Here is a 24733-nt window from a genome sequence, read left to right as displayed (position 1 = left end):
ACAAAGAAGCAGTAGGGAATGAAAACAAATGCATGCACGGTCCTCTTGTTGTCTGCGTTTATGAATAATCAAGTAGCACAGTATCATACATGGGTAGTTGTTTTATGTCTGGGGCGAGCCTGCAAGCTGTGTATTTCCTTCTTGGCTTCTTGGTTGTGCTGTGATAAAAGGATTGAGGGGTTAAATGTTTGTCCAGCTGAAACAACACAGTAAAACTCCTTCTCTGTGTCTCTGTAGCCCAGTCGTCAGAGCTCAGGACCTAAAAATAGCCGCGCTGGCTCCACGCCCCTGGCTGGGGGACAGGTCAAATTATGAAGGAAGATGAAAAATTTAAAGGCACAGGCTGCTTGGCCACAAACCCAGCCCTGCATCAGTGGTCAGATAGAACATTTGACTTGACTTTTATGGGCTGGAGTCAGATTATATTAACTATGGATCTTGGCCAGTTTGGGATGTAATATTAATTGAAAATGTCCTAGTCTGTAGCTACTTGGTACTAAAAATTCACTATTTAAGTTCTTGACATATACTGTATGTGTACTGTAGTGCTTTGTTTGTCATTTTGAAAATCCTCCATTATGCGGTATCAAGGGTGTTTCAAGGAAATGGGATGTGTAATCCTGAAGAGGTGTTCTTGACACAGTTTGAGAGGTTTATGTAATTGCGATCATGCTGTTATGGCATCTTACAGTCGGCTTCCTTGGCTAGCTGAAAGCATGCTTCCTGAGTAGCAGTACTGCCCTGGATACACACTGAACCCCACACATACGTACACTGAGCTAATGCAGGGAGCTTACACTCAGTCTTAAATGAACACAGTGTTCATTTGATGTCTCACTTGACTTAACACATCGTGTTGGGTTTTTCACACATGAAGATTTTTTACCTAAATGCCGTTGCATTTGTATTTGTTGAAATATTTCATCAGAATTTCTTGTACAATTTGCCAAACAAAATCCTAAAAACTCAATTTTTCTTTGTTTTGTGAATTGTGAAGCAGCCATTTTACATAACCTTTAACATTACATATACTGCGCAGAGGTAAATTTTACATCTGTCTCTTGTAGTACATCAAGGCTGATATGGATCATTCCACCCATGCACCTGAGAGAACAAAATGAAGACATAAATAGAGTGAGTGAGAGACTGGTTCAACAAATCAGAAAAGAGAGAGAGAGAGAGAGAGAAAGAGAGAGAGAGAGAGAGAGAGAGATCAAGCCTCCATCTGCAGAGAGGGAGTCAGGAGACATGCCTTCTGGCAGGAGCTGAAGAAGACAGCTGTGTTTGGTGTGGTATTTTTAAATGCATCAATGCTGCTCCAATCCCCGCGCCTCGCCTGACCTATTTTTAGCCAGGGCTGGCCATTGTTCTATTTCTGTCACCTGTGGGCCACGCAGTTGTTGATTCACATGCAAATGAAGCTTGCTCCCTCCCTGGCTTGCATTACTGCCTCAGCGAGGTGCTCAGTACACAGTACACGGCTTTCCTAGCAACTCAGCTTTACATTGTCCTCCGTCGCTGCTCAGACACTTTGCTGAGCCACAGACTGGATAGAAATAGGGAGAGAGGCAGATAAGGGGAAAAAAAGAAGCTGGACTTGTCATCTTCTCCTGAAAGTGTGTTAGTGTTTGAATCAGACTGAAGCGGGGCACCGGGAGAGCAGCAGCCCTGCAGAGAGAGTGTGCAGTTTGTGTTATTGCTCTACAGTGAGAGTGGTGTATCAGAGGAGGAGGCAGAGGAAGGGAGAGAGTTGCCTGTTGTCGTGGTCTCTCCCCTGAGTGGCTGAGGGGTGGCTCTTGGTGACAGGAAACGCAAGGCTTGCAATGAGACCTGAGCGCTGAGTGGAGTATGCTGCAGACGATTTACGAGGGCGAGTCAAGTTTCTCCACAACAGAAGGGCGCGTTGGACACCAGCAGTTCCCCAACCAGAGCAAGATGCACAACGTGAACAACTCAGGTGATCACACAGCCCAATGTTTCTACTCCTCGTGAGGAATCTCAGTTTTTTTATCCGTCTTTTTTTTTCCTCCCCTCGCTGCATTCCAATCTCCGTCCCTCCTCTATCTCTGAATCTGTTCCTACTTCTCCGCTATCTTCCGTGCCTCTCTCGCACATTCACTCTGTGCCTCTCTCCCTCTCTCACGTACCAACTCTCTGCGCTCAGCCGGTCTCTCATTCTCTGTGAAAAGTGAACTCAAAGCTTCTCAGCACAGCAACGTGGTAGGATCAGGCACTTCTTCCTGAACCAAGGTATTTGCTCATGTGATGATAAATGCTCCTTTATGATTTGTCTTTCTCAGTGAGCTTCTTACCGTAATCTGTGTTAAAAGATCCATTGTAATGAGTTAGAAAGCGCTGTTTGTCCTAATATATCTAACATGCATAGAGTGTTGTTTTTCTATGAAAATGAGGAAATGTGTTAACACTATTCCCATGCTCTAGTTGCCTGAAATGAGTCACTGTGAACATGAAAGGGATGTTGTGTTTTGCGAGCTTCCATGTCAGCGTGCACTTTTCAAGGAACAGGAAAAACTGTGACAGAAATACTGAGGGAACAACTCAAAGGTTTCTCTCAGGACATTTACCACAGACACTGACTGTTCTATTTTTGACCTGAGAATTGAATTGAAGAGTACATGGCTGACATCAGTATGAGTAACATCTATTCAATGTATTGACTCAAGATGAGTCACACCTTGTTTGCTTAGAGTTTTTTGTTCAGCATGTGGCTATTGATAAAAGGTGAAAATTGTCTGTGGAAATGTGTTCTGACTTGAAGCATTGTGCTCTATGAAAACATTGTCAAGCCACATGACAATGGCGAGAAGCATGTGTCATGAGAAAGTACGGAATGAGTCATGTGAGTGCTTCATTTATTGGAAAAATGACCTTTGAGCTGTTACTACATTAACTACACTTAGCCAACAGTAAATCAATATGATGTCAAATAATTCAAGGTAATTGTTAAATGTGCATTTAGATTTTTTTTTTACAATGACTGTTTAGTGTTTTTGCTGTTAAAGATAAGTCGAAAACTCTCAAATCAAAAACAGAAAACACTGCTTTTAGTCTGACTTCAGGCAGGCAAAACGGGTGCCTGAAAACATCCGGAGGCAGTGGGCTAAACGTGAGGAGATTTAAAAATAAGAGGGGCATGACAGCGGAATGACACATTCCATCTATGTCAATAGAGCAGGTTATTTGACTAGCAGGCTAGAGGAGCAAGGCTTTCTTCTTCTGTCTTAACGGCCTGTGAGCCAAACAACAGATATAAGGAGCGCCTGGATTCTGGCTCCTTGCTTATTCTGTGGGTCAGCTATTCTTAGGTGAGTTATTTTCAGCTTATGGCATTAGCCTGCTAAGATTAGGCGTCTGTGCGTTATCATTCCATCTCAGCATGCTCCTGATATAACAGCGGTTTGGAACAGATATTTATAGAGAATTCTGTCATTTGCCTGTTTAATTTGTTCTTTCCACTTTATAGTAAATCACTTGACAGTGACTAACATTATCTGTCTAAAAATGCGACTCCAGGATGACTTTGTATGAGTTTACTAGATGTCATGTACGTGTTGGTAGAGCAGACACATTCCCTTTTAGGCAGACCCAGTGGTGGGTTTATTATGTGCTGTGTATTAATGTTTTGGCTATAAATCTATTGTTAGGAATATTGTTGGTGAAGTGATACTTGTGTCAGCTAAATAGGTTATTTATTAATTATTTTCTAAAGCAAATTTCTTGACATTTTATGTGATACCCTCTTCATCATGCATTTCAAGTGGAACTGCAAATGAAAGGCATAATGCCATTTTTATTTTGATTAGTGTCAGTAACATCAAAGTTCTGACAAAAATGGTCCTCAGATGGGCTCTCCAACAAGGGAAATTAATTAATTCCCCATGAATGCAAAATATCATGAAAATATCACACAAGCTCCCATCAATAGGGACCTTTCAGACAATAATAATGCTGCACCTTTCAAGTCCTCTTGTCTGTGTCCTGCATCCATTCAGGTTACCTCACTGTGTGTATTGGAGGTGCTCACTGCTAAACAGACACATGAATAAACGAATATGGGATTTTCTTTCAGTATTGCTTAACACAAGCTAATTTTAAGATTAAAATTTAAACCTTGTAAACCTTGCATGTTGAACAACAGGCCCAACTCAAAACAAATGAGACTTTTTGCATGTTTTTTTTCTGTTTTTCTTAATATGCAGGCTGTAGAAAACCACAGTTTATCGGTTGTGTTTTATCAGTGATACTAAGGGATGTTTTCCCCTGGTTGGAGGGTTTGCTGTGACTCTTTCTGATTGATTTATTAGAAAGTTTATTGACTGTAGGATCTAGTGCCAATGTTGTCCACAGAGGATAGGATAATGATAAAGTCTCGAAAGAGGGACCTGATAATTATCACAGACAGTTTCCGGGGTTTTCTCCTTCTCTTTGCTTGCGTGGAGATTCAGTGTATATCGTGTTGTTGTTTTGTGAGACAGTTTGGCATGATGGCAGAACAGGAGATGACTGGACTCCTGGCTCCCCTCAGTAAAAGGCCCGTGGTGGTTTAGCTCAGCTCTCTTTGTTAGCAGATAGCCAGCAAGCCGCAGCTCTGGCTCAGCTGCAAGGACGAGCCCGAGTCTTAAAAATAAAGACCTGTTTCTTGCTTTAGACATGCCAGCTGCTCAAAATAACAAGGCACTTAATGAGAGATCCAGCACCACATTGCAGTCCCAAGCATCAGCTTATTTTTGCCCTCAAACATCTTCTGTATCTCTGGTTCTATTTATACTGTCAGACAGGGAATTTAGATCAGCAACCGTCTCTGGCGCACACTAAATGCATGCAACATACAACATGTTTAAAGTGTAAACACAAAGTGTGCTATTATGTATGTTGCCAAAACTGGTGTTTTATTAAGAAAATATACACTGTATAAAGATGGTGATACATGTTCAGTGTCACATTGGGCCAAGATACTCTCAGTGCCTATCCTTAATGCACACCAATATGTTTCACTGGAAAGCAAATGGAGCTACGGATCCTTCAGTGCTAATGGAGAACTCCACTTTGAAGTGCGGGGATGTTTTAGGGGTTGTACTAGTTTTAATTTGTTTGAACCAAAAAGCACTTACTGAAGCACCTAAAGTTACTGAACAACATGTGAACATAACAGTAACAACAACAATATTTACATAGAATTTTATACTGTTTATTTGCTGCATTATTAGCATCAACATTATCATTAATTAAATCCTTCAGATTTTTTCCAGATAAAGTTCTGCTTTCACGGTGCATATGGGCAATGTTTTGACTGGAAAACATGTCTGCTAATCCTATTATCCCTGGATAAACATTTGTGTTAATTGTTAAAGGTTCCCAGTGGAGTTATTAACCTCTAGTAGTGCTATAGAGCTGTTTTTTCGGTTTGTTGGTCCCTGTTTTGTTTTTCTCGTAGGTGAGACAGTAGACAGTCCTACCAATGGTTTCACGTGATTCTACTGATCAACAGGTGAACACGACGCATGAGATATGTTACATGCCAGCAAAAACAGGGAAGAAGAAGACTGCTAGCTAGTAAATATGGATGTAAACAATGCAGGATTCAAAATACTTCATCATCTTTGTAAATGTTTAATGAGGAAGGAAATGCACTTGACATATTTGTTAGACCTCAAGGATGCACACAATTTGTTTTGGTGAGTAACACTAAACATAAACAACTTTTGTGTGTATACAAGACAACTCCACAGGGAACCTTTAACAACAAGTGAAGGTCTTAGTTTGTTTCTACCAACACTAAACACAATGTGCCTGGTTAGTTGCACCAGTTTTTATTCTATTTTAGATGATTAAATATTCAGATTTTAATAAAATCTGAATATGAATACCCTTGTTCATTGACACCAAAAGGTAGCCTAGCTTTAGGTGACAAAATAGCAACACTACTTATGTTCAGTGGGTAATGTTTACAATTGATGTTTACAACTACTTTTTCATGTTAGTTATTATGTGCTAGTGGGATAAAAAAAAAAGATTTGATTGAAATGTTAAAATGCTTTTAAAAGTTCAGTTCAGTCCAGTGTGAGCCTGCGTAATGACTTGTAATGCAAATTTTTTACTGTATGTACATATGTATTCCAGACTTCTCATATGTAATAGTAATGTCACTGGTGATGTTTGTCTATTCTCTCTTCGGGGTGGGAAGCCTGCTAATGTGGCCTGAGGCAAAAAAAGACAGCCATCCAACATCTCAAATTAAGGCTGTGATTGTCACTCTAACCACCACCAAGGCTAATGAGAGGCAGATCGGTTATAGAAATAAACACTTTGGGGACACTGGCGGTGCGACGCTGCAGTGGGAGTGTGGTCACAGGCCATGAGTCACTCTATCCCCCCTCGGCAGGCGCTCCACAGGGAGGAATTTGGGCATGGGGCTGGGTGCTCGTCGCTGCCTTGTGCTAAAAACAAATTTGTGACCTGTCATTCATAAATCTCTTGTTTACCAGGGCCTAGAGATACTTCTGTGCACTATCCACCAATCAGGAGGCACCTCACTTTCACCCCAAAAAATAAAGTATTCATATCAAGCGTCATTATAGCCAATGACACTGTAGGACCACTGAACGAGAAGCGGCAGGCTCTTCTTTGAGAGTGATCATTTCAAAAGTGACCTGAAAGTTACATAAATGCAACACTGCGCTTTTATTTTTGCCCGTGTTAAATTGAGCAGGCGGCCTCACAACTGTGACAGTCTTTCGCACATTGTCTATATTAAGACCCTGCTCAGAAAAGCATTTATATTTAGACCTAGTTACTGGTGGTTCCGTATTCTCCTCTGCCTAAGGAGTATTTTTGTAATACAGAAACAGCAGATTTCAGTTTCGGGTAGTTTCAGAGTTCTTTTGACATACATATATGAGATGTAAATTTGTGGCTGTGGACTTGTAGGTCTAATGTATTCTGTGGTTGAGTGAAGTACATTGACAGAGGAACATCTTGTCCTTTTCTCTGTTTCAATCAACACAGAGAATAATGCCAGTCGTGAGGAATGCGAGTTGTAAATTAAACATTAGGCAGAGGCTTCAGCAGAGCTCGAACAATGCCTACCTACCTTTAGGACCTTATTATGTTCCCTCAACATTGTCATTCCATCTAGAGTTATTCTTGCAGACACAGTGGACAAGAGCAGAACAGGCACATGAGCTGTTGCGGTTTCCTCAAGGGCCATTTCATACAGCCTTAGTTATCAAAGGTGGCTTAAGCTCTCACACTCCTCCTCCCCCCTCCCCATCGTGTTAAACCACTCTCTGAGATTTTGTGATGGAGGCTCAGCTTGATGTGCTGATCAAAGTCGGGGTCCTTAATGCCAGTCACAGTGAGGGTACAGAATGAAATATGAGATTAATTAGATATCTCAGTGGTGAATTCTCCCAGGCAGCAAGTGTTTTTTTTGTTGCTATATTTAGGTCCATTAGGCAAAAGTAGCACTAAGGCTGTCTGACTCTCTGAGCCCTTCAGTGGTTCACAGGTTCACGGCTGCCCTGGAACAGCGCCCGCTACAAAAGAGTCCTTTGTCAAGTACTTACAAGCTAAGATTAATATTCCCTGTCAGGAGAGAAGGGTCTGTTCTACAGGTGCCTGTTCTCCGTGCCTGCCGAGCCGTTGCCCTCCTCTGTCATTTGATTGGAGCTGTTTTTAGAACACAGAGAGAAAAATTACCGCATGGGAGTCCCCTCTGGCTGTCTTCACTCTTTGAACATGTTTTAAGACAAGTTATCACTTAGCCACTGTATCTCTACTGTGTATGTGTGTGTGTGTGTGTGTCTGTGTATGTGTGGTGGAGGGTTTTGTAATGCTTCTCTCTGTCTCTCTCTGCTGGGGACTCCTTTCTTATATAAGAGCTGAAAGGCTGATATAATAGTCAACATGTCACATTGCCACTGTAGGCAGGAGATGACATGCAGTGAGACTCGATATCTGCAGGATGGGGAGACATAATTACGTCGCCAGCGTTGCCATGGCAGCGGCAAGTTAGGGTGGTGGATACTAGGGTGTGGGGGTTGTCACAGACCAGGATTGCGCCACTTGCTTTTATGTTTCTATTTATAATCATCACCGCCGCATACACATGGAATGGTGGCAATGAAAAACAGGCTACATGACAAAACAAATGGGCGCCAGTGAGCTTCACAGCATCAGTGAACAGGAGGGCACTGCTTCTTAATTGATCGCTACTGTAGACTGACGCTGCTTCTCTTGGCAGGTTTAAACTCCTTTCTATTGGCATTTTGTTTTAGTGAATAAGGATAAATGCACGGCAGGACCAACACAAGATTATTGATGTGAACATATAAATTCTAATGTGTTAGTTTGCTCTAATGCTTCTAAAGAACAGGTGGTGCAGTAACATTGCCTGTATTTGTTCTCTCAAATGTGACCCTTGAGAAGATTACGGCAATGAATGCACTCAATAAATCTCCCCCCAGCCACTGGAATTTTAAGTAGGTTTGAATATTTCTCTTGTCCTAAAATGGAAGAGACATTATACAGTCTGGACAATGTGTACCCTTCTTTGAATGTCACTTCATGATCAGCATAATTAACATCATAATTATGTATTTTTTTTCAAGATTTTGACATTTTTATTTAATCACTGATCAAATATCCTACTTAAATACCTTATTTAATATCTAAAATTGGTTTAAACCTTTTTTTACAGTAGGAAGGATTTAATTAGATGCAGTAGTGTGGATGAAAATGGAAGTGTATAAAAATATATAAAGAAAAATTTTGTGCAATCACTAATCATCCTCCATGGAATAGAGAGATGTAGCCTTGTCTCCTGTGCTCTTAACTGGCAATCGATTTTCTCTGTGGAACAACCTATATATAGAGCTCAGAGACCAAAGGGATGCCCTCTCACTTTGTATCTGGCAATTACTTATAATGGAGGTAGTTGTCAAAGACAAAGGCAGTTCACATTGCAGCGTCTGCACTCAAGAAGAGAGATGGAAAGATCACAGGAACATGAATTCACAAACACGGGCTCACAAACTACTTTGCCTTCAATCATTTATGTTAAGGAGGGGTTGCTGCATGATGTTCTGGTAGAGACAGGGAGGGCTCCTTTTATTTATTTATCAAACAGTGGGAAGATAGGATTTTCGTAAATACTTTAAATGACCACTTCAACATTTCGTGCCAAATGTTCATTGAGTCTGTTATGCAGCTGCTCCCAGTGGACTCTATGCTGATGGATGTGATTCCATGTTTGTTTATAGAAACTATTATAATTGCAGGTTTCTGAGGATCATCAGAGAGAAAGTTTTGCTTCTCATTTCTGATCCTTCTTATTATCTCTAATCTTTATTCTTTCATTTTAAAAACTGTCTCATTTTTTGAATCCTAATTTTTCAGTCTTCCTCAGCTCTGAATAACATGTTGTTCTTCAGCAATATACAGATACATATAGTATCTATATATTATAGTACATATTGCATGATTTGAATTGATACAGGTAAATGTGCAATCAAGGGACTAACACATCTGTATTTCTGTTTTATTCTCTCTGCTGTCCCTTTGTGGGCCACAGTGGACATTAAGCCAGACGTGCCATTGGCTGTGGACCCCTTATCTCCGTTGGACCTGCGCACCGACCTGAGGATGCTGGGGCCAGGCTCGGACCCGGGACTGTGGGAGAGGCAGCTGCAGCAGGAGCTGCTCCTCATTCAGAAGCAGCAGCAGATCCAGAAGCAGCTACTGATCAGCGAGTTCCAGAAGCAGCACGAAAAGTTGACCCGTCAGCACCAGGCTCAGCTCCAGGAGCACCTCAAGGTCAGCATTGCACTGAACAGTTGTATGGAGGACAACATGGCAGTGTACACAATGGCACAGCACAGCACCACAGTGTACAACTCAGAAGAGCACAACACAGCCTGGCATAGTGCAGATCAGTAGAAAACATTATAGCTCAGGACAACATTAGAGCGTACAGAAAAGAAGAGACAGCTCAGCACAGCAAGGCAGAGTGTTGAGCAATACATTACAGAACAGCGTGACTTTTGTTTTCACAGACGAGTACAGAAGAGTCCATCACAGCAAAACAGAAACTGCAGAAGTTCACATAAGCCACTGTCGCTGTTAAAAATATATTTATCAGTGTGCTGTCTATGTGTTGACTTGAAGCCTGTGTGTTTCTCAGCTTCAGCAGGAGCTCCAGGCCATGAAACAGCAGCAGGAACTTGCAGAGAAAGAGCGTCGTCTGGAGCAGCAGCAGCAGCAGCAGCAGCAACAGCAGCAGCAGAACCAGCAGGAGAAGGAGCAGGAGAGGCATCGGCGAGAGCAGCATGTTTCCAGCCTGATACTTAGGGGCAAGGAGCGCTCCAGAGAGAGTAAGAGCTCGACACCGCCATCATCACCATCTCCTTACCATCAGGGGTGGAATTAGTCATTTTGAGAGCCCCAGGCAAAAGCAAGCAGGGGGCCCCATGATCGTAACCCTCACCCTTTTCAATCGTTTTTTTAATGCATTGCCTTAGAGTGGGGTCCAAGACAAATATGCATATAACAGCTGGATAGGAATGCTTTACTATAGCTGAATGCTGGTTTTACTAAGGAAATCCTCATATATTCGCACTGATTCATGCACATGCACTTTTACTTACTTTTACTATATTGTAATGAAAGTAGTATATACAACGTTTAACATCCACATAGAATGGACTTTCAAGAACTATCAAGAAACAACACCATTAAAGTGTTAAAGGATAAATTGGCCTAAAGTACAAAAAACTTTTTTTTCTATTTATATGTAGGTATTTTGTTTGCTTAGATTTTCAGATATTCAGAGATGAGGCATGAAGTAAAGTATTGGTCCATTGTTCTTAGATACCGGCAAATGCAGATCTCTCAAAAACTGCACTTATAAAAACAACATTCTGCAAGTACTGTAAGTGAGTAAGGATAATGTGTTTTCGTTCAGTGAAGCAAACCTTTAAGACCACCTCCTAACAGCACCATGAGTTGAATCATGTTCAGCAGCATAGCAGTAAGGTTAAAAATGAGTGGATAGTATGTCATTCTCACTGCATGAGACTGAATTGCTATTCATAAGCAGGGAAAACTGTTCTGATTTCATGTTTCTGTCTATTGGAGACACAATTTCTCAGTTTTTGATTTATAGTATATGTCCTAGATGATGCCTGGGAACAAGTCAAATTACAAAGTTGGAATTTACTTTAGTCATCACATAAAGAGAAATATCCAGCAATGTAATGATGCTGCTGCTGATGATGATGATGATGACATGGTACCTAGCCAGTAGTACAGGCAACTGATGACATAAGGTTGGTTGGTGACATTTAAGCTCAGAATTCAGGAGAAAATGTCTTTCAATAGCATGATGAAAATAGCTTCAGATATAGTATTTCATTTCTGTTTTTACCTTATAGCTAATAATAGACTAGATTTATGACTTTGTCAGGTCAGGTTATTTGAAACTGAGCCCTGCAACTGTAACCCTGCAATGGGAAAGAACATCTCTCTGCAGTATGACTTCAGCAGCTTGAAACTAATATAGTGTTCTGAGACCACTAGGGGGAGATCTTCCTACACAAGTTGTGGCTGGTTCTGGAAGATGGTGTGAACTCAATCTGAAGAACTAAGCTATAAATCAAGAAATGAGTTATATGTGATAGAAGAAAACAGGTTAGAAAATCTGCAGGTTTCAATAAGGTTTAAGTTGTTTTTGGAATGTTTTTAGGCAATAATATAACATGAGACATAGCCCTAGGGTAACCCCAATCCCTTTGGTTCCGTCTTTTGGTCTCACAGGTGCAGTGGCCAGTACCGAGGTGAAGCAGAAACTCCAAGAGTTTCTGTTGAGCAAATCAGCAAAGGACCCTGCCGGCAATGGAGTCAGTCATTCTTTCATCCACCACCCAAAACTCTGGTATGCCCAAGTATTTGATGAGTTTTAGCCTGAGAGAGTGTGATATAGATACAGAAGCTGTATTTAAGTCACGCAGAAACATAATCTACATCATCATATTGTCATCTCTTGATCAGGTCCTCTCACCACACATCGCTGGACCAAAGCTCTCCACCTCTGGGCGGCACATCCCCCACCTGCCAGTATACTCTGCCATCACCCATAGAGAGCAAGGACGACTTCCCCTTGAGGAAGACAGGTATGTTAATTTGTATATACACGGAGCACAGACATAAAAATGCAAATATTGCACAGTATATACATGCATACATAATGCTGCACAGCCATGCATCTAGTTAAAACGATTTCAGCATGAGTGTTAAGATGTTGCCTTGTACTAGTAATTTTCTTTTTTTGGGTTATTAGTACAGTAAGAGTCTTTTTTACCCTTGTCAGTCAAGAGATTGCTATACGCATTGAGTATTTCCTGAGATTCCTGATGACCTGCTAATAACATCAGTTAGGCTCATTATAACCCCGGCCCCCCGCTCCTCATCCCTCCAGGGCTCAACACAAAACTTTCTTAAGAAGTGACGCATGCCAGAAAAGTAACTTAAACCTTCCTTATTCCTATTTGGATTATATTAAAACACAACGGCTGAACACAGCCAACGTTTAACTGGAAGTTTCACAAGTTTAAATTTTAATTACTGTTATTTGTACTGAAATTATCCTGCCATTATTTAAAAGGAACCACATTTCTTCCTATGTTACAATAATAAATCAGATTCCAAAGCCTCTTTGAACTGTTTAGTGGTAAATGGCAGAATTAAAGCACATTAATTTCTCCTGAGTTACTGGCTTTAAAAACTATTTTGAAAAGACACAGGTTCCCACCAAAAAAGCAGCTCAGGTTTGTTGGTTTAAAGTTTGCGGAACCCTTTGGGGATGGCTGTGTAAATAAGAATAATTCCTGCCTCCTGGTTTGCACGAGCACAAGTGCTCGCCAAGCTGAAAGCTTCATAATTCGGCAATGAGGTCACCAAATTACATTATGTTCTTTTCCCCTCTGTGTCTCTTTTAATTACATTGGAAAACAGTTATACTTGTTGAGTTTTTTAACTACAGGCCTGTCATGTTGTGTGTATACACAATTTAGAGATCAGGCAAAGGAATTCTGTCTGGTAAATAAAGTCACCGCTTGGCAAGAATAAATATTAGAAAGGTAAATGAAAACTAAAAAATCTTTTATTTTTTATTATCTCTTGAATTATACCATCTTCAGAACAAAAGGTAGCTCTTGTATGTACATATTTACTTCTATGGGCCATGCCTTTAGACCCATAAGGTAAGGAGTTGCCTCACAGGTGTAATAACCAGTTTAAGACAGTTTTCTAAAATCACAGAGAGAGCTTTTATGGTAGCATTGTTTGCCTCTTACTGTGAATACAAAAAAGCAGGTCTAAACAAATAACTGGCCGGATAAAATTTCCGTCTCTGCTGCTCAAACACAACATTTTATCCTTTAATTCATGGTTAAATCCGATCCCCATTCCTGTGCCCAACTGTCTTGCTCTGATGAAACTATTTCTTGCCCTTTGGATTCCTGAATCTATATGTGGTCATTTCCTGCTCAGGCCTTCCTCCCCCACTTCCTGTCTGTCTTCATTAAAGTCCTCTGAGAGCTTGGCACCCAAGGGGGACACACAAAGGTAGTGTTGTTCCCTGAGCCAATGCCTGTCACTGATAGCTGATTGGCAGGTGTTGCCGAGTTAAGGCGGGCACAGGCTGGATGAACATCGACAGGACTGTTTGTTTAAGCAAAGATAGCTCTCTCAAAACAAAGTGGAGATGACTCGAATGCTCAACGTTAGACTCCCCACTGTTTCATTTGGCCAGAGGGCTGAGCGACAGCGTTTTCTTCTCGAGGTTCACAATGAGGTTTATGATGTGCATGTAATATATATTGTGTAGTTCTTTGTAGCTTGGTGGTCAGTAAGTCTTCAAAATATGAAATTTGGATTGGTTTCAAATAAGCTTTAAGCCTTTACTTTGAAAAAAAGAAGAACCAAAAAGCACACACTCAAAGTAAACTCTTCATCGTGTGTTTTGGAAAACCTCAGAGACAAAATTGGACAGTGTACAAAAGATACAAATACATAATCTGTAGAGACGGTCCAGCAGTCCTCTAAATATCCCGCAAAAGAAACAGTCCGTGCTTTGATTTCTACTGTTGTGTCATATTAAAATTACAGAATAGCTGCGGTGCCCTTGGCTTTATTTCACTCAGTAGCTTGAAGAATTTCACGTGATCAACTTGTTTACTTGTTATATATCCTCTTTGTTTCACTTCCAGGGACGAGAATAGACTGGACCGAGGTCATTCAATAGTCTGTGGCAAGAATAGTTGCAGCTTAGCAGTAAGAAGTGCAACACCCGCTCTGGTCTTGACCCAGTTACCAAATGTGTACATTCGGCAGGTGCAGGACAGATTTTAAAAAATAATCCCACCGAGGTAAAACTGTAAAGCACAAGCAAGTGAAGTTTGCGTGGAAACTCCATGTTAAGAATATTATCTGATCTTGTATATCAGAAACATTAACAAATGAATTTAACTTGCTGATCTTACGACGTGGCATATCTAAACTCTGAGGAACTGTAATTTAGCTTTGGTTTCAAAGTTTATGTTGTTAAAGGAAGAGCAGTCAATGAGCATTGCAGTAATTCATCCACGTCAGCGTCATCAGCCTCGTTATGTACAGAACACACACCTCAGCTTTCCACACAGCCATCTGTCCATGTCCTGGCTCCGATGGACCCAGGCACTCGCAGTGACAGCAGAGCTGAAATTCTGATTCAGTGGAGATAGCATAACACATTCACTTTCAAAGCCACTGGCCCTGCGGCATCACTTTCAAATGTAATAAGGTGATTGATTTACGACTCTAGTATATTGCAGCTATTACTGTATGTTTTCATTAACTGAGAAGCTGGAGCAGAAGTGACCCAGGTGTTCAGTGTATATGCTTTGCCGCTGCCATCATTGCCTCCTGTTGCACCGTGCACCAGGGCATTTTTTCCATGGAGACCAGTGAGAAAGTGTTTGTTCCCGTGCTGCTGTCTGGCGTTCCCGTGGCGACCAATTGGGATGCGTAGCTTGGTGGCAGCAGTGTGTAAAAATAGAAAGCAATCAAGGCAGCGGGGCGTGAAGCAGATTCATACGACTCCCAACAGCGTTTTCTCTCCATTTATCTCTCCTGCCTCCTTTCTTCCTCCCTCGCTCTCTTTCATTCTACCTCACACCCACAGGATTAGAGGTCTGTGCCACGTATTAGGGAAGAGGGTTTTGCAGCTTTTGACAAAAGCCAGAAATAGCAGCATCTGGCCCACTCTCCTAGCTGTGCCCCCATCACGGCTCCCTCTCCTCCCTGCAGTGCTCCCACGTCATAGCCCCCACTTCAATATGTATAGCTGTATGTTGTACACATTGCAAAAGACCTATTTAATTATTGATCTGAACTAAATAATTGAAACTGGTTGGCTATTGTGTAACAGAGGGTTTACATAACTTCAATACAACTTTGTACTCTGGCTTTCAGTCAAAAGACCAGCTTATCTATTCTCTGTGTTTATTTGAGTGTGTTAGACTAGCTGTGGGATTCCATGTCCAAAGGGTTGATGGGAAGTCCATATGAGATGCGTTGACCTAGTGAGTCACTGTCTCTGTGACAAGACGGGGGCACGACTCAACAGTCAGACACAAAAGCATTTACTTGCATTTACATAACTGAGTCCTACATTATTCACAATTATTTCCTTCTTGAATTCAACCTCCACTTTATTTCCCATTTTTTACATTATGTAATCTTTCACATCTGTGCCACACACATTTGTCAGACTAGTTTACTAATTAGTGACAGTCTTATTTTATCAGAGAGTTTGACAGGGCTGATACATGAAACTACCATTAATGACTCAGAGGTTATGTCCTCATTGATTTTTTTAAATGTGCTTTCTGTTTTTTCATTCTAAAGTGATGATTCATTTAGCAAGAGACTCATCAGTCTGAAGTGTTATTTTTTAAAGATCAATCCTAATATATGTATTATATAAGATTCACACCCTGTAATACATTCTGAATTATACATTTGTATCACCGAATTAAAAGAAAAATTGTGCACATAATAATCTCTGTGTTGCACATCACCTTAAACCTGCTGAGTCTCTTGACCTCAATATTTCATAAGTTCCTGGTTATACCCTGTTTATTTGTTACACTCTTGTGTTGGTCCTTTAGAAACAGCAGCATAGGCAAATAAACATGGGTCAAATAAGACTTTACACCTTGCGTTGTTCTGCTTTTAAATTCAATGTCATCAAATGTGTCTTTGTTTTGGTACTTCAGGTATGGCAATCATCAGCTGAGTATAGCAGTGTTAGTGTGGAGTAGGGCGTCCCTGGAAAAGAGCCTCCATGCTCAGTAAATCTACCCTGGCTAAATACAGATTTTGTCCTTAAATCCATCGTTAATACTAGTCGAAAAGTTTGAAAGCAATATGTCTATTGTGAAGAATATTACGTCAGCAGCTCCATCAGCACTGATGGACTGGATTTGTGTGGATCAGTTCAGGCCAAGCTGTGTGTGTGTGTGTGTGAGTGTGTGTGTGTGTGTGTGTGTGTGTGGACTGTGTATTTGGGTATCTCTGTTTTGCATTAGGAGGAGGGGGCGTGGGGAGAGCCTGAAACATCTGCCATGTTTTTGTGTTAGTTTAACTGTTGCTACTGTATCAGACTGTGGTCACCAGGGCGGCAGGTAGCGGACTGTTTCACTTCACTGTTTCTCAACCTAATTTAGTCCAGATGAGGTGGAAATGGGCCCAATCCTGACTCATTTAATTTATCTGAAACCTGCTCTGAATTTCACTGAAACTGAAATTGTTCCATGTCAAAGCGTGACAATGTTGCTTATTCTTTTTATCTGATTTATAGTCTCTACTTCTCTTTAAGTTTCCTCTTATTTTATGATGTTACTATTTTCTTTGATGATGTTCGTTTCACGCAGGCTGGGTAAAAGCACGCTGTTTGACTCTATAAAAATAGTCACACAACACTCAAGAGTGTGTATTTTCACCTCCATGTGATGGGGCTTTATCGTCCAAATAGTGTGAATTGAGACTAAGAGGAAAAAATATCTCTTCCTTGTTTTTTTAGCCTCTGAGCCCAACCTGAAGGTACGATCCAGACTGAAGCAGAAGGTAGCAGAGAGGAGGAGCAGCCCGATGCTCAAGAGAAGAGATGGAAACATCATGACTCCTTACAAGAAGAGGGCTCTGGAGCTAATGGGTGTGTAATATTGCTGGCTGTATGTTGAATTGTCTTTTTTCCTGTTACAGCATGTGCAGAAAATTGTCTTCATTATTATCTGGTGTTTAAAATGTTCTCTGAAAACAATTCAAGCCTGTAATTGTGTTATTATTACAGAGCTGCATAATAATCAGCCATTTTGCAATGCAGTAGCATATTATGATCATTACGCTTTCATGTAAGAAAGACCATTGTAATCAGGCAGCCATGACCATACACATTAAACTGTTGGGAGGCTGCAGCTGTTATGCCAAGCCTCTGTCTGTGTGTTGTGTGTAGAGTGTGAGCATGCATACTGTTTCTAACTCCTTGATGTTTCGTAGACTCTACGCCCACTAACAGTGCCCCTGGCTCCGGCCCCAGCTCTCCCATAGGGGCCTCCAGTGCCTTGGGGGCTGAAAATGGACCCTCCTCTCTGCCTACTACCACAAAAACTGAGGTGTGTATATAAATCATCAGCTGATTTTCCAAAAAAATGAAGCAAAAGCCTTACTGCTGTTTTTATTCTGCATGCAAATCCTTCGAATATCCAAACTATAATTTTATGTCAGGGCACTAAATGCCTGTCTGCCCTTCTGCTTGCAGCTATAAAAACAGCCAGTTGTCCTCTGTCTGTTACACTCCAGTGAAAATGGCTCCCCACACTGACATTAAAGAGGCACAGCTTGACCCGCATGTCTGATTACCCTAAGTTTGCTTGCATAAAGATGACACATTACGCAGGAAAATAAATGGACTCTATCAGTGTTAAAATTCTGAACACAAACACAGCAAAAACAACAGTAAAAATGTTCCTATCCAGCGTTCCTCTTCCAGATGTCCTGTCCAATCAGTTTTATGTTTTGCAGAAAGAAAGAAAAAAAAAAAGAAAGATCTTTAGTTTGGCTGTCAGGTTGCTGTTGGCGTGTCATTGTGTTTCTGTCATTGGCCTGGCGATGTGCCTGTTCTGAGTTGTTCTGAGGCGGTTCCCAATAGATTCATGCCTGAGTTACTGACCAGAGCTCCCCTTGGACCGAGCTCACAAACCAGACCATTATAGAGGGTGGCAGATATGACACATCTCTGAACAATCTTAACAGAACAGCTGTGTTTTCCTTTGCTGTTTACTCTCCCAGGGACCTCCAGCGACAAAGAGAAAGGAGAGACGCCCTGACAGTGGGCTGAAGGTTGGGGCTTAGGGAGACAGACGAACTGTGGAGTTTAATTGATATCCCAGGCACTGGTAGCCAAAGACATCCACATGCTAACAACATAAACACACAGGATTGCTATTGTATCGGCCCAAGCTGAGGCTCTCATGAAAGTCACTGGTGGACTCTTGGGGTGCCTGTAGACCTCATGCCTGTTGCAAAAGCAAGCGAGTGTTTGTGCACCGTTACATTAGGTATCCTTTTTCAGAGGGAACGGGTCCCTCGGGTCAAATATGGGCCGGATATCCACATACAGGTCACTGAGTACTGGTAGGGGTTGGAAGGATAAACATGGCTGTTCCAAAACCACATGCTGGTCCACTGCTCTGCTGGGTACAGGAAGTATGCCCCAGTGCTGATGTTCTCTGAGAGAGTAGCCTGAGGGTGGGGACCGGGGAGTAAGAACAGGCAGCAGGCTGATTAGGGACTGAAGACCTAAGGGTGGAGCGGTAGATTTAGTGATTTGCAATGTTTTATAATAGCATATCGTCCTCACTGGTGCCATTCTGTGAAGCTCTAGGAAACTCTTGCTGCCCGTCACTCCGTATGCAGCGAGGAGGGTTGTTGTTCGTCATAGTGCATTAGCGTTTATGCCACTGCTCATGTTGCCTTTTGAAATTGTCCATAGTGGGATTTCTAAATCTGTCACCTCCTCCTAAATCTCTCTACCTTCGCTCTGTCCTGTGTGGTTGCTGTAGAGATGGCCTTCACAGCCGAGATTATTCCGACCTGAGGGCTCTGTGTCGATGCTGAGCTTATACACATCTCCTTCATTACCCAACATCTCCTTTGGGCTTTCAACCGCATCCTCACCCATTAGTGTAAGTACAATTTGTTTTTATATTCTTGGATAACCTGTGTGTTGTACACTAAATAAAACCTCTTTAATGCACTAGTTTAATGGATCTGTGATGGCAAGTTTTTGTGCTCAATGTATGAGTTGGAAAACCTGCAATCAGTGGCTGTTTGAGTTCTCTGTAGGCCCACAGGTCACTGACCTGTGGCCCCAAATGATTTTATCGCCCTTAGATAAATATTGTTCTGCAGTGTCTTGTGTCAGGCATGCTCTTATCTTCCCCTATTACCTCATTTATCACAGCTTTTAAAAAAGGCCAAGTACACTCAAGTGCAACTCCTGATAACCAGCACATGATATATCATCTTTTAGCTCTCTGGCACATTCCACAGAGGTCTGTTCATCAGCTGCACTTCTAACCATTGATGGTCTCTGATTTCAACATTGCCTAATGTCTCATTTGTTACTACAGTACATGAACCATTTTCATTGACAAAAAAACTACTGAGTGTGAATTAAGAATGACCAATACTTCATCATCTTTGTCTCTTCTCTCAGGCCGCCATGGGGTTGAAGGACAGATCGACAGAAATCAAGCATGGGCTGCCTGGGCACCTGCTGGGCCCTGTGCCCCTGCAGACGGGCCTCGAATCTAAAGTGAGCCCCAGCCACCAGGCCCTCCTCCAACACCTCCTTCAGAAGGAGCAGATGAGGCAGCAGAAGATACTTTCCTCTGGTAAGACCGTGTTAGTTGATATGGTGTAGTTTAATTGAAGTAATTTATAGTATGACGTAAGAGGAAATCTAAACTTTGGATTTTACTTTTGTCAAGGCCAAAGCTCCATGTCATCCCACCCTCAATCCCCTCTGGCTATGAAGGATCGGCCCTCCAGCAGTCGGCCTAAACTACCAAAGCACCGGCCCTTGAACAGGACCCAGTCCGCACCACTGCCTCAGAATACACTGGCCCAACTTGTTATCCAGCAGCAACACCAGCACTTCTTGGAGAAACAGAAACAGTACCAGCAGCAGGTCCATATAAATAAGGTATTGTGCTGTTCATCAATATTCAAATCGCAGAAGAGGATTTTGACTTTCAGATTGCTTTTTGTAGCATTTTTTTGTTCCTTTTTAGGTCTCGTGAGGTCTTATTTTACTGCAGGGAGTCTGATTTAATCGTTCTAAGCACACAAATGCTGATCTATTTTTAGCCTTTTGTAAAAGCATTTGTGGTAGCTCAGGTTTACAGACCTGGCCTGTTGTCTGTTCTTCCCTGGAATCCTGGTGTTATTTCTGCGAAGCAAAGAACTTCTGCCTGACTTCAAATGGGAAAGAAATGCTTCCCCTGCACTAATTCTGTTATCATAGCTTAAGGCATCAGTGCTGTTCACATGCTAACGCTGTGAAATTCAATTCAGCTAAGTTCAAATGAAGGAAAAAGTGCCCAGAATACATTTTGTTCCTCTGTGGCAATATTTGTGTTTCTGTTAGCTGGCCGAGGTGACCTCGCAATACACAGAGTGTAATTATTCTGGTGAGGGACGTGTGTGAGGTGGCAGACACTGTGAAAGGCAGCATTGTGTGAGCTCACATACTGATGTGTCCCAGCGCTGGGCCCTGAAAGAGCCATGGGAACCATAGAGCAATTCTTACCTAGAAGTAATAAAAAGCACAAAAGCACCAAAAGCACTTACAGAGTTGTACAGTATGGATATCCAGCTTTAACCGTAACAAAAACTTTTAGTTTGAATCTCTCTCTAACTCGAAGAGTTACTAACAAGTATCAGTGCCACGCTGCTGAAATTAGTTTTAAAATCACCCGTAACTATTGTTATTGAAAGTGTTCTGTGAAGTTGATTTGATTCGAAAAGAGCCTTGGAATAATTGCGACATCTTGTCTAGAAACATGTGAACAGGCCCCGCTCTGATCACTCAGGCCAATGAGATCGCAAATAAAGCCTCTTTAAGTGGAGGTTATAAATGGCCACTAATCAGGGATGAGCCCTCAGTGTTTATTGAGAGGGATCTCTCTGAAACATTGCCCTAATTAATTTCCGAGCAGAGGCTTGTCTACAGTTTTTTTTATACGTCCTTCAGTGCCCGCAACAGTAGGGGGAGCTGATGGAAATTTACAAGAGCTTAGGGATTTTAGGAAGAGGTATGAACAGTGTTTACTAATGCCAAGCTAAGGAGGCTAATTCTTATAGCTGAAGGGATATTTATATAAGGCCTACATTCCGTAGACAGTAATATTGTTGGTTACCAGTTGGGGTAGGCTTCTCAGTCCTGCTCTTGGAGCCCTCTTGTGGCAGAGTAATCAAATCATAGCACCAATACGGTGGTTCTGATTTATCAAGGCAGAGAGACGCTGAGACATCGTTCTACATAGAGTTCTTCTGTCAGGCTGAATTTGAACTCACATGCCTCTGTTTCTGTTCTGCAAATATTTAACAATTATTTTGTGCTACAACCCTCCTAAAAATCTAATTTTTACAGCTTGTTAACATATTTCGATGCATACAAAAATACAACATTTTTAGAATATTTTTTAGGTGCACCTGTTAATCAAAATAAAGAATTAATACTAAAAAGAGTTTTGATGGAAGTAAAATGAAACACACTTAGATTTGGTAATAATCCTGTGTGCAGATTGTCCAGGTTTAGCATGTAATATAACATCCTCTTTAGCAACTTCTTTAACATCATACTCCGCACACCTTGTGCCTTGGTCCAACTGCATGCAGAAAAGAACCACACTTTACAGCAGAAGACACACGATTTACCATAGACAAGACATTGTACATTCTGAACTGTATTTTCTAAAAGTAAAGTGAGTGACACTAATCCACTCACCTGCGGCAGCCACCATTATTGAATTTCATTAGCTCAAGTAAAAAGGCAGGAACAATGGCTAATCTGCTTCCACAGCTAAACCTCCTAACAATGCAGTTTACCAAAGCCACTTGGCAGAAACTTTCATAGTTTGACGTTTGCCTTTGTAACAATATTAAAGTTACAGTAGCTTTGATACGTGTAGATACAGAGTTTTTGTGTTTTGTTCCAATGTAAGAAGAAGACTTCATTTTACAAAATGCAGTGTCAGATGCAATTAATCAACATGAAAATGCTCACAGGAAATGCAGCTTGCGTAGCCTTACTTGTCCATCACACAGTATACTGTATTTGTTTCCCTCCAGTTTTGTGATTACTGCAGTTTTTGGGGGGTTCTATATTTAGGATTTGCTAATGAGACAGCCTGAAAAATGACCAACTGTCATAAAAGAGCATATGGATATGACAGATTTGTGCGTTATTTATGTGGTTTATATAATACAGAGACTGAGATTTGTTCATGTTTGTTTTTTGACATTCACATAGTTTGAAACTAGCTATGGACAGATAGAGTGAGACTAATAGCTTCTGGATTTGTATGCTTATTTTTGTTTATGTGGTGGCCTCAAATGTATATCTTTTTTGCTTTGCTCTGACACAAGTTTAATTGGTAAAGATCATTGGCTGCAGGATATGATCATTAATATGGAGCTAATGTGTTTTGCAGCTGTTGTCCAAGTCCATTGAGCAGTTACGTCAGCCCAATGCACACCTGCAGGAGTCGGAGGAGGAGCAGGAGGAGCAGCCCAGAGAGCAGATAGAGAGCATGCAGGAGGACAGGCTGCCCCCTGGAGGAGTCATCCGGAAGCACACGCTGAGCAGTAGCAGCAGCAGTGGCTCGAGCGGTGAGCTCCCTGACGCTCACTACGGGGTCATCAAGGTCAAAGAGGAGCCAGCTGATAGTGAGGATGAGGCCCTGACCAATCAGAGCTTAGAGTCAGAGCCGAGCACCTATCTTCACCAGGTCAAAGGAAGACTGGTGATAAGAGCCATGATATGAGAGGGGAAGACGATGAGATCACACACTTGCAACATTCGCAGATAAACAAGTCTCAACAAAATCTACATCCCTGTCGTTACACACACACGCACACACACACACACACACAGCAGCCATTGCACAGTAGGCCAGCTCTTCCTGTCACGACATATGACCCCTTTTCCCTCAGCTGCAGCCTGCGCTTGTCCCGTACTCTAAGACTCTCTGTTTGTGATCTTTGTGTAGTGATCTCTGTAAAATATGTATGTTTTAATTTTGTGTATATAATATGAAGACAATTTAGACCGTTCTTTTTAAGAGCTGCTTTGGTCGTCTCCAGTCTGCTCAACTGACAAATGTTGTATGTACATATACTGTGGCATCAAAGATGATTACTAGAGGGAAGGTTGAACAGGTGTACAGCTTTGAAGAGCCAACTTATGTTCCCATTGTGTACATTTTTGCCATGAAATATTTGAATGCTCTTCTATCCACTTCAACTTTGAGAATTGTCATAAAGTCCTCACAGTGAGTTCAAGAAACTAAAACACTACATCCTCCGCTGTTCTCAAAAATCTGTGATGATGTTCCATGTTAAGTGGTCTCTGAACTGAAATAATAATGAACATCTGTCTTAGAGAATGTATACTTAAATCCTAACAGAGGACGCTCCCTTAGGGCAGACTTCTGTGCTTGGAGTGATATTGCCATTGGAATATGGTCCGCTGCTCATACCACAATTTGAGGGATAAAGCACCAAATCCCTGCTTGGGTGTGCAGGCATCTCCCAACACACCCAGAATCTCCGTGTCTCTCCCTCACTCTCGGAGCAGTCCCAGAGCCAGGGCCCTGTTAAGCCGAGCTCTCCTCCCTCTCTCCCTCTGGGTCCAAATCAAAGCTCGGCGGGTTCCTGCCCAGCTTTCAGCAGAGGAGTCAGACAGAGAAAGAGAGAGAGGGCCGGGCAGGAAATGCCTTCTAGAAGCCAGGACTTGGAGTGATTCATGTGTGCAGGAATGTTGAGAGAGGAGGACCTAGGGTTGGAGGAGTCCAAGGGGCCAGGCTTGAGAATTGATTTACTGTCAAGGCGAATTACAAAGTGAGTGGGGATATGGTTAAGGGAGTCCCTTTTAAAGGGAATCGCTTCCTCCGTATTCCCCAGTGGCATGCTTACCTCAACATGCAGGTTTGATGTTACTTCAATAAAAACCCTGGATAGGACCTTGCTTCTTCTTCTTTTTTTTTTCTCGAGCCTGTTTTCCCCTGAAAGTGCCCATTGCGACATGTATAGTCTGTCTTAAAGTGATCAATCAAATGTATTGCATAGCCGTAAACCTTCCTGTTTCATTTGTACCGTCGACTAAATGTAAAAAAAATGCTAGTATGAGGTTCTGTGTTTGGATTCATGTGAAACTCAAAGCTGTCTGTCTTATATTGTACATTCAGATTGTCTAATGTTTTTAGTGCAAGTAAACACAATCAGAACAATGTGAGTCTTGTTGTCTTGCTCCTTTGATTTGGTTGTAACGAGAACCCCTTTGCTGCCAGCAGGGGGTGGGGGGTGGAGGGGGGTTGGGGGTCCTGTG

At 41.8% G+C, this 24733-nt stretch overlaps 1 protein-coding gene across 3 annotated transcripts; it reads left to right on the top strand.

The window, feature by feature from the left end:
• The first annotated feature begins 1494 nt into the window (after positions 1 to 1494).
• hdac9b (histone deacetylase 9b) lies at positions 1495 to 24692 on the top strand. 3 transcript variants are annotated; one of them, XM_041941753.1, is made up of 11 exons: positions 1495 to 1957; positions 9593 to 9834; positions 10202 to 10391; positions 11833 to 11950; positions 12067 to 12188; positions 17141 to 17272; positions 17617 to 17732; positions 19182 to 19304; positions 19838 to 20015; positions 20112 to 20326; positions 22839 to 24692. In XM_041941753.1, exons 1-11 carry the CDS (start codon positions 1849 to 1851, stop codon positions 23169 to 23171), a joined length of 1878 nt encoding a protein of 625 aa, XP_041797687.1. In that variant the 5' UTR covers positions 1495 to 1848; the 3' UTR covers positions 23172 to 24692. The 3 variants fall into 3 exon arrangements, with proteins under 3 accessions (XP_041797687.1, XP_041797686.1, XP_041797688.1); XM_041941752.1 differs by having other exon boundaries at positions 11824 to 11950; XM_041941754.1 differs by lacking the exon at positions 1495 to 1957 and adding an exon at positions 2122 to 2250 and having other exon boundaries at positions 11824 to 11950.
• Positions 24693 to 24733: the final 41 nt, after the last annotated feature.

Source organism: Chelmon rostratus, chromosome 8 (assembly GCF_017976325.1).
Source record: "Chelmon rostratus isolate fCheRos1 chromosome 8, fCheRos1.pri, whole genome shotgun sequence".
Classification (NCBI taxonomy): Eukaryota; Metazoa; Chordata; class Actinopteri; order Chaetodontiformes; family Chaetodontidae; genus Chelmon; species Chelmon rostratus.
The sequence above is the reverse complement of the archived record's forward strand: the minus strand, read 5'-3'. Positions and strand labels throughout refer to the sequence as shown.

Excerpts from the sequence above, each read along its gene's own strand:
- hdac9b (XM_041941752.1), top strand. The coding sequence starts at position 1,849 with ATGCTGCAGACGATTTACGAGGGCGAGTCAAGTTTCTCCACAACAGAA. Across the intron at positions 1,958-9,592 it reads GCACAACGTGAACAACTCAG|TGGACATTAAGCCAGACGTG; the intron begins GTGATCACACAG and ends TGTGGGCCACAG. Across the intron at positions 17,733-19,181 it reads CTACTACCACAAAAACTGAG|AGATGGCCTTCACAGCCGAG; the intron begins GTGTGTATATAA and ends TGGTTGCTGTAG.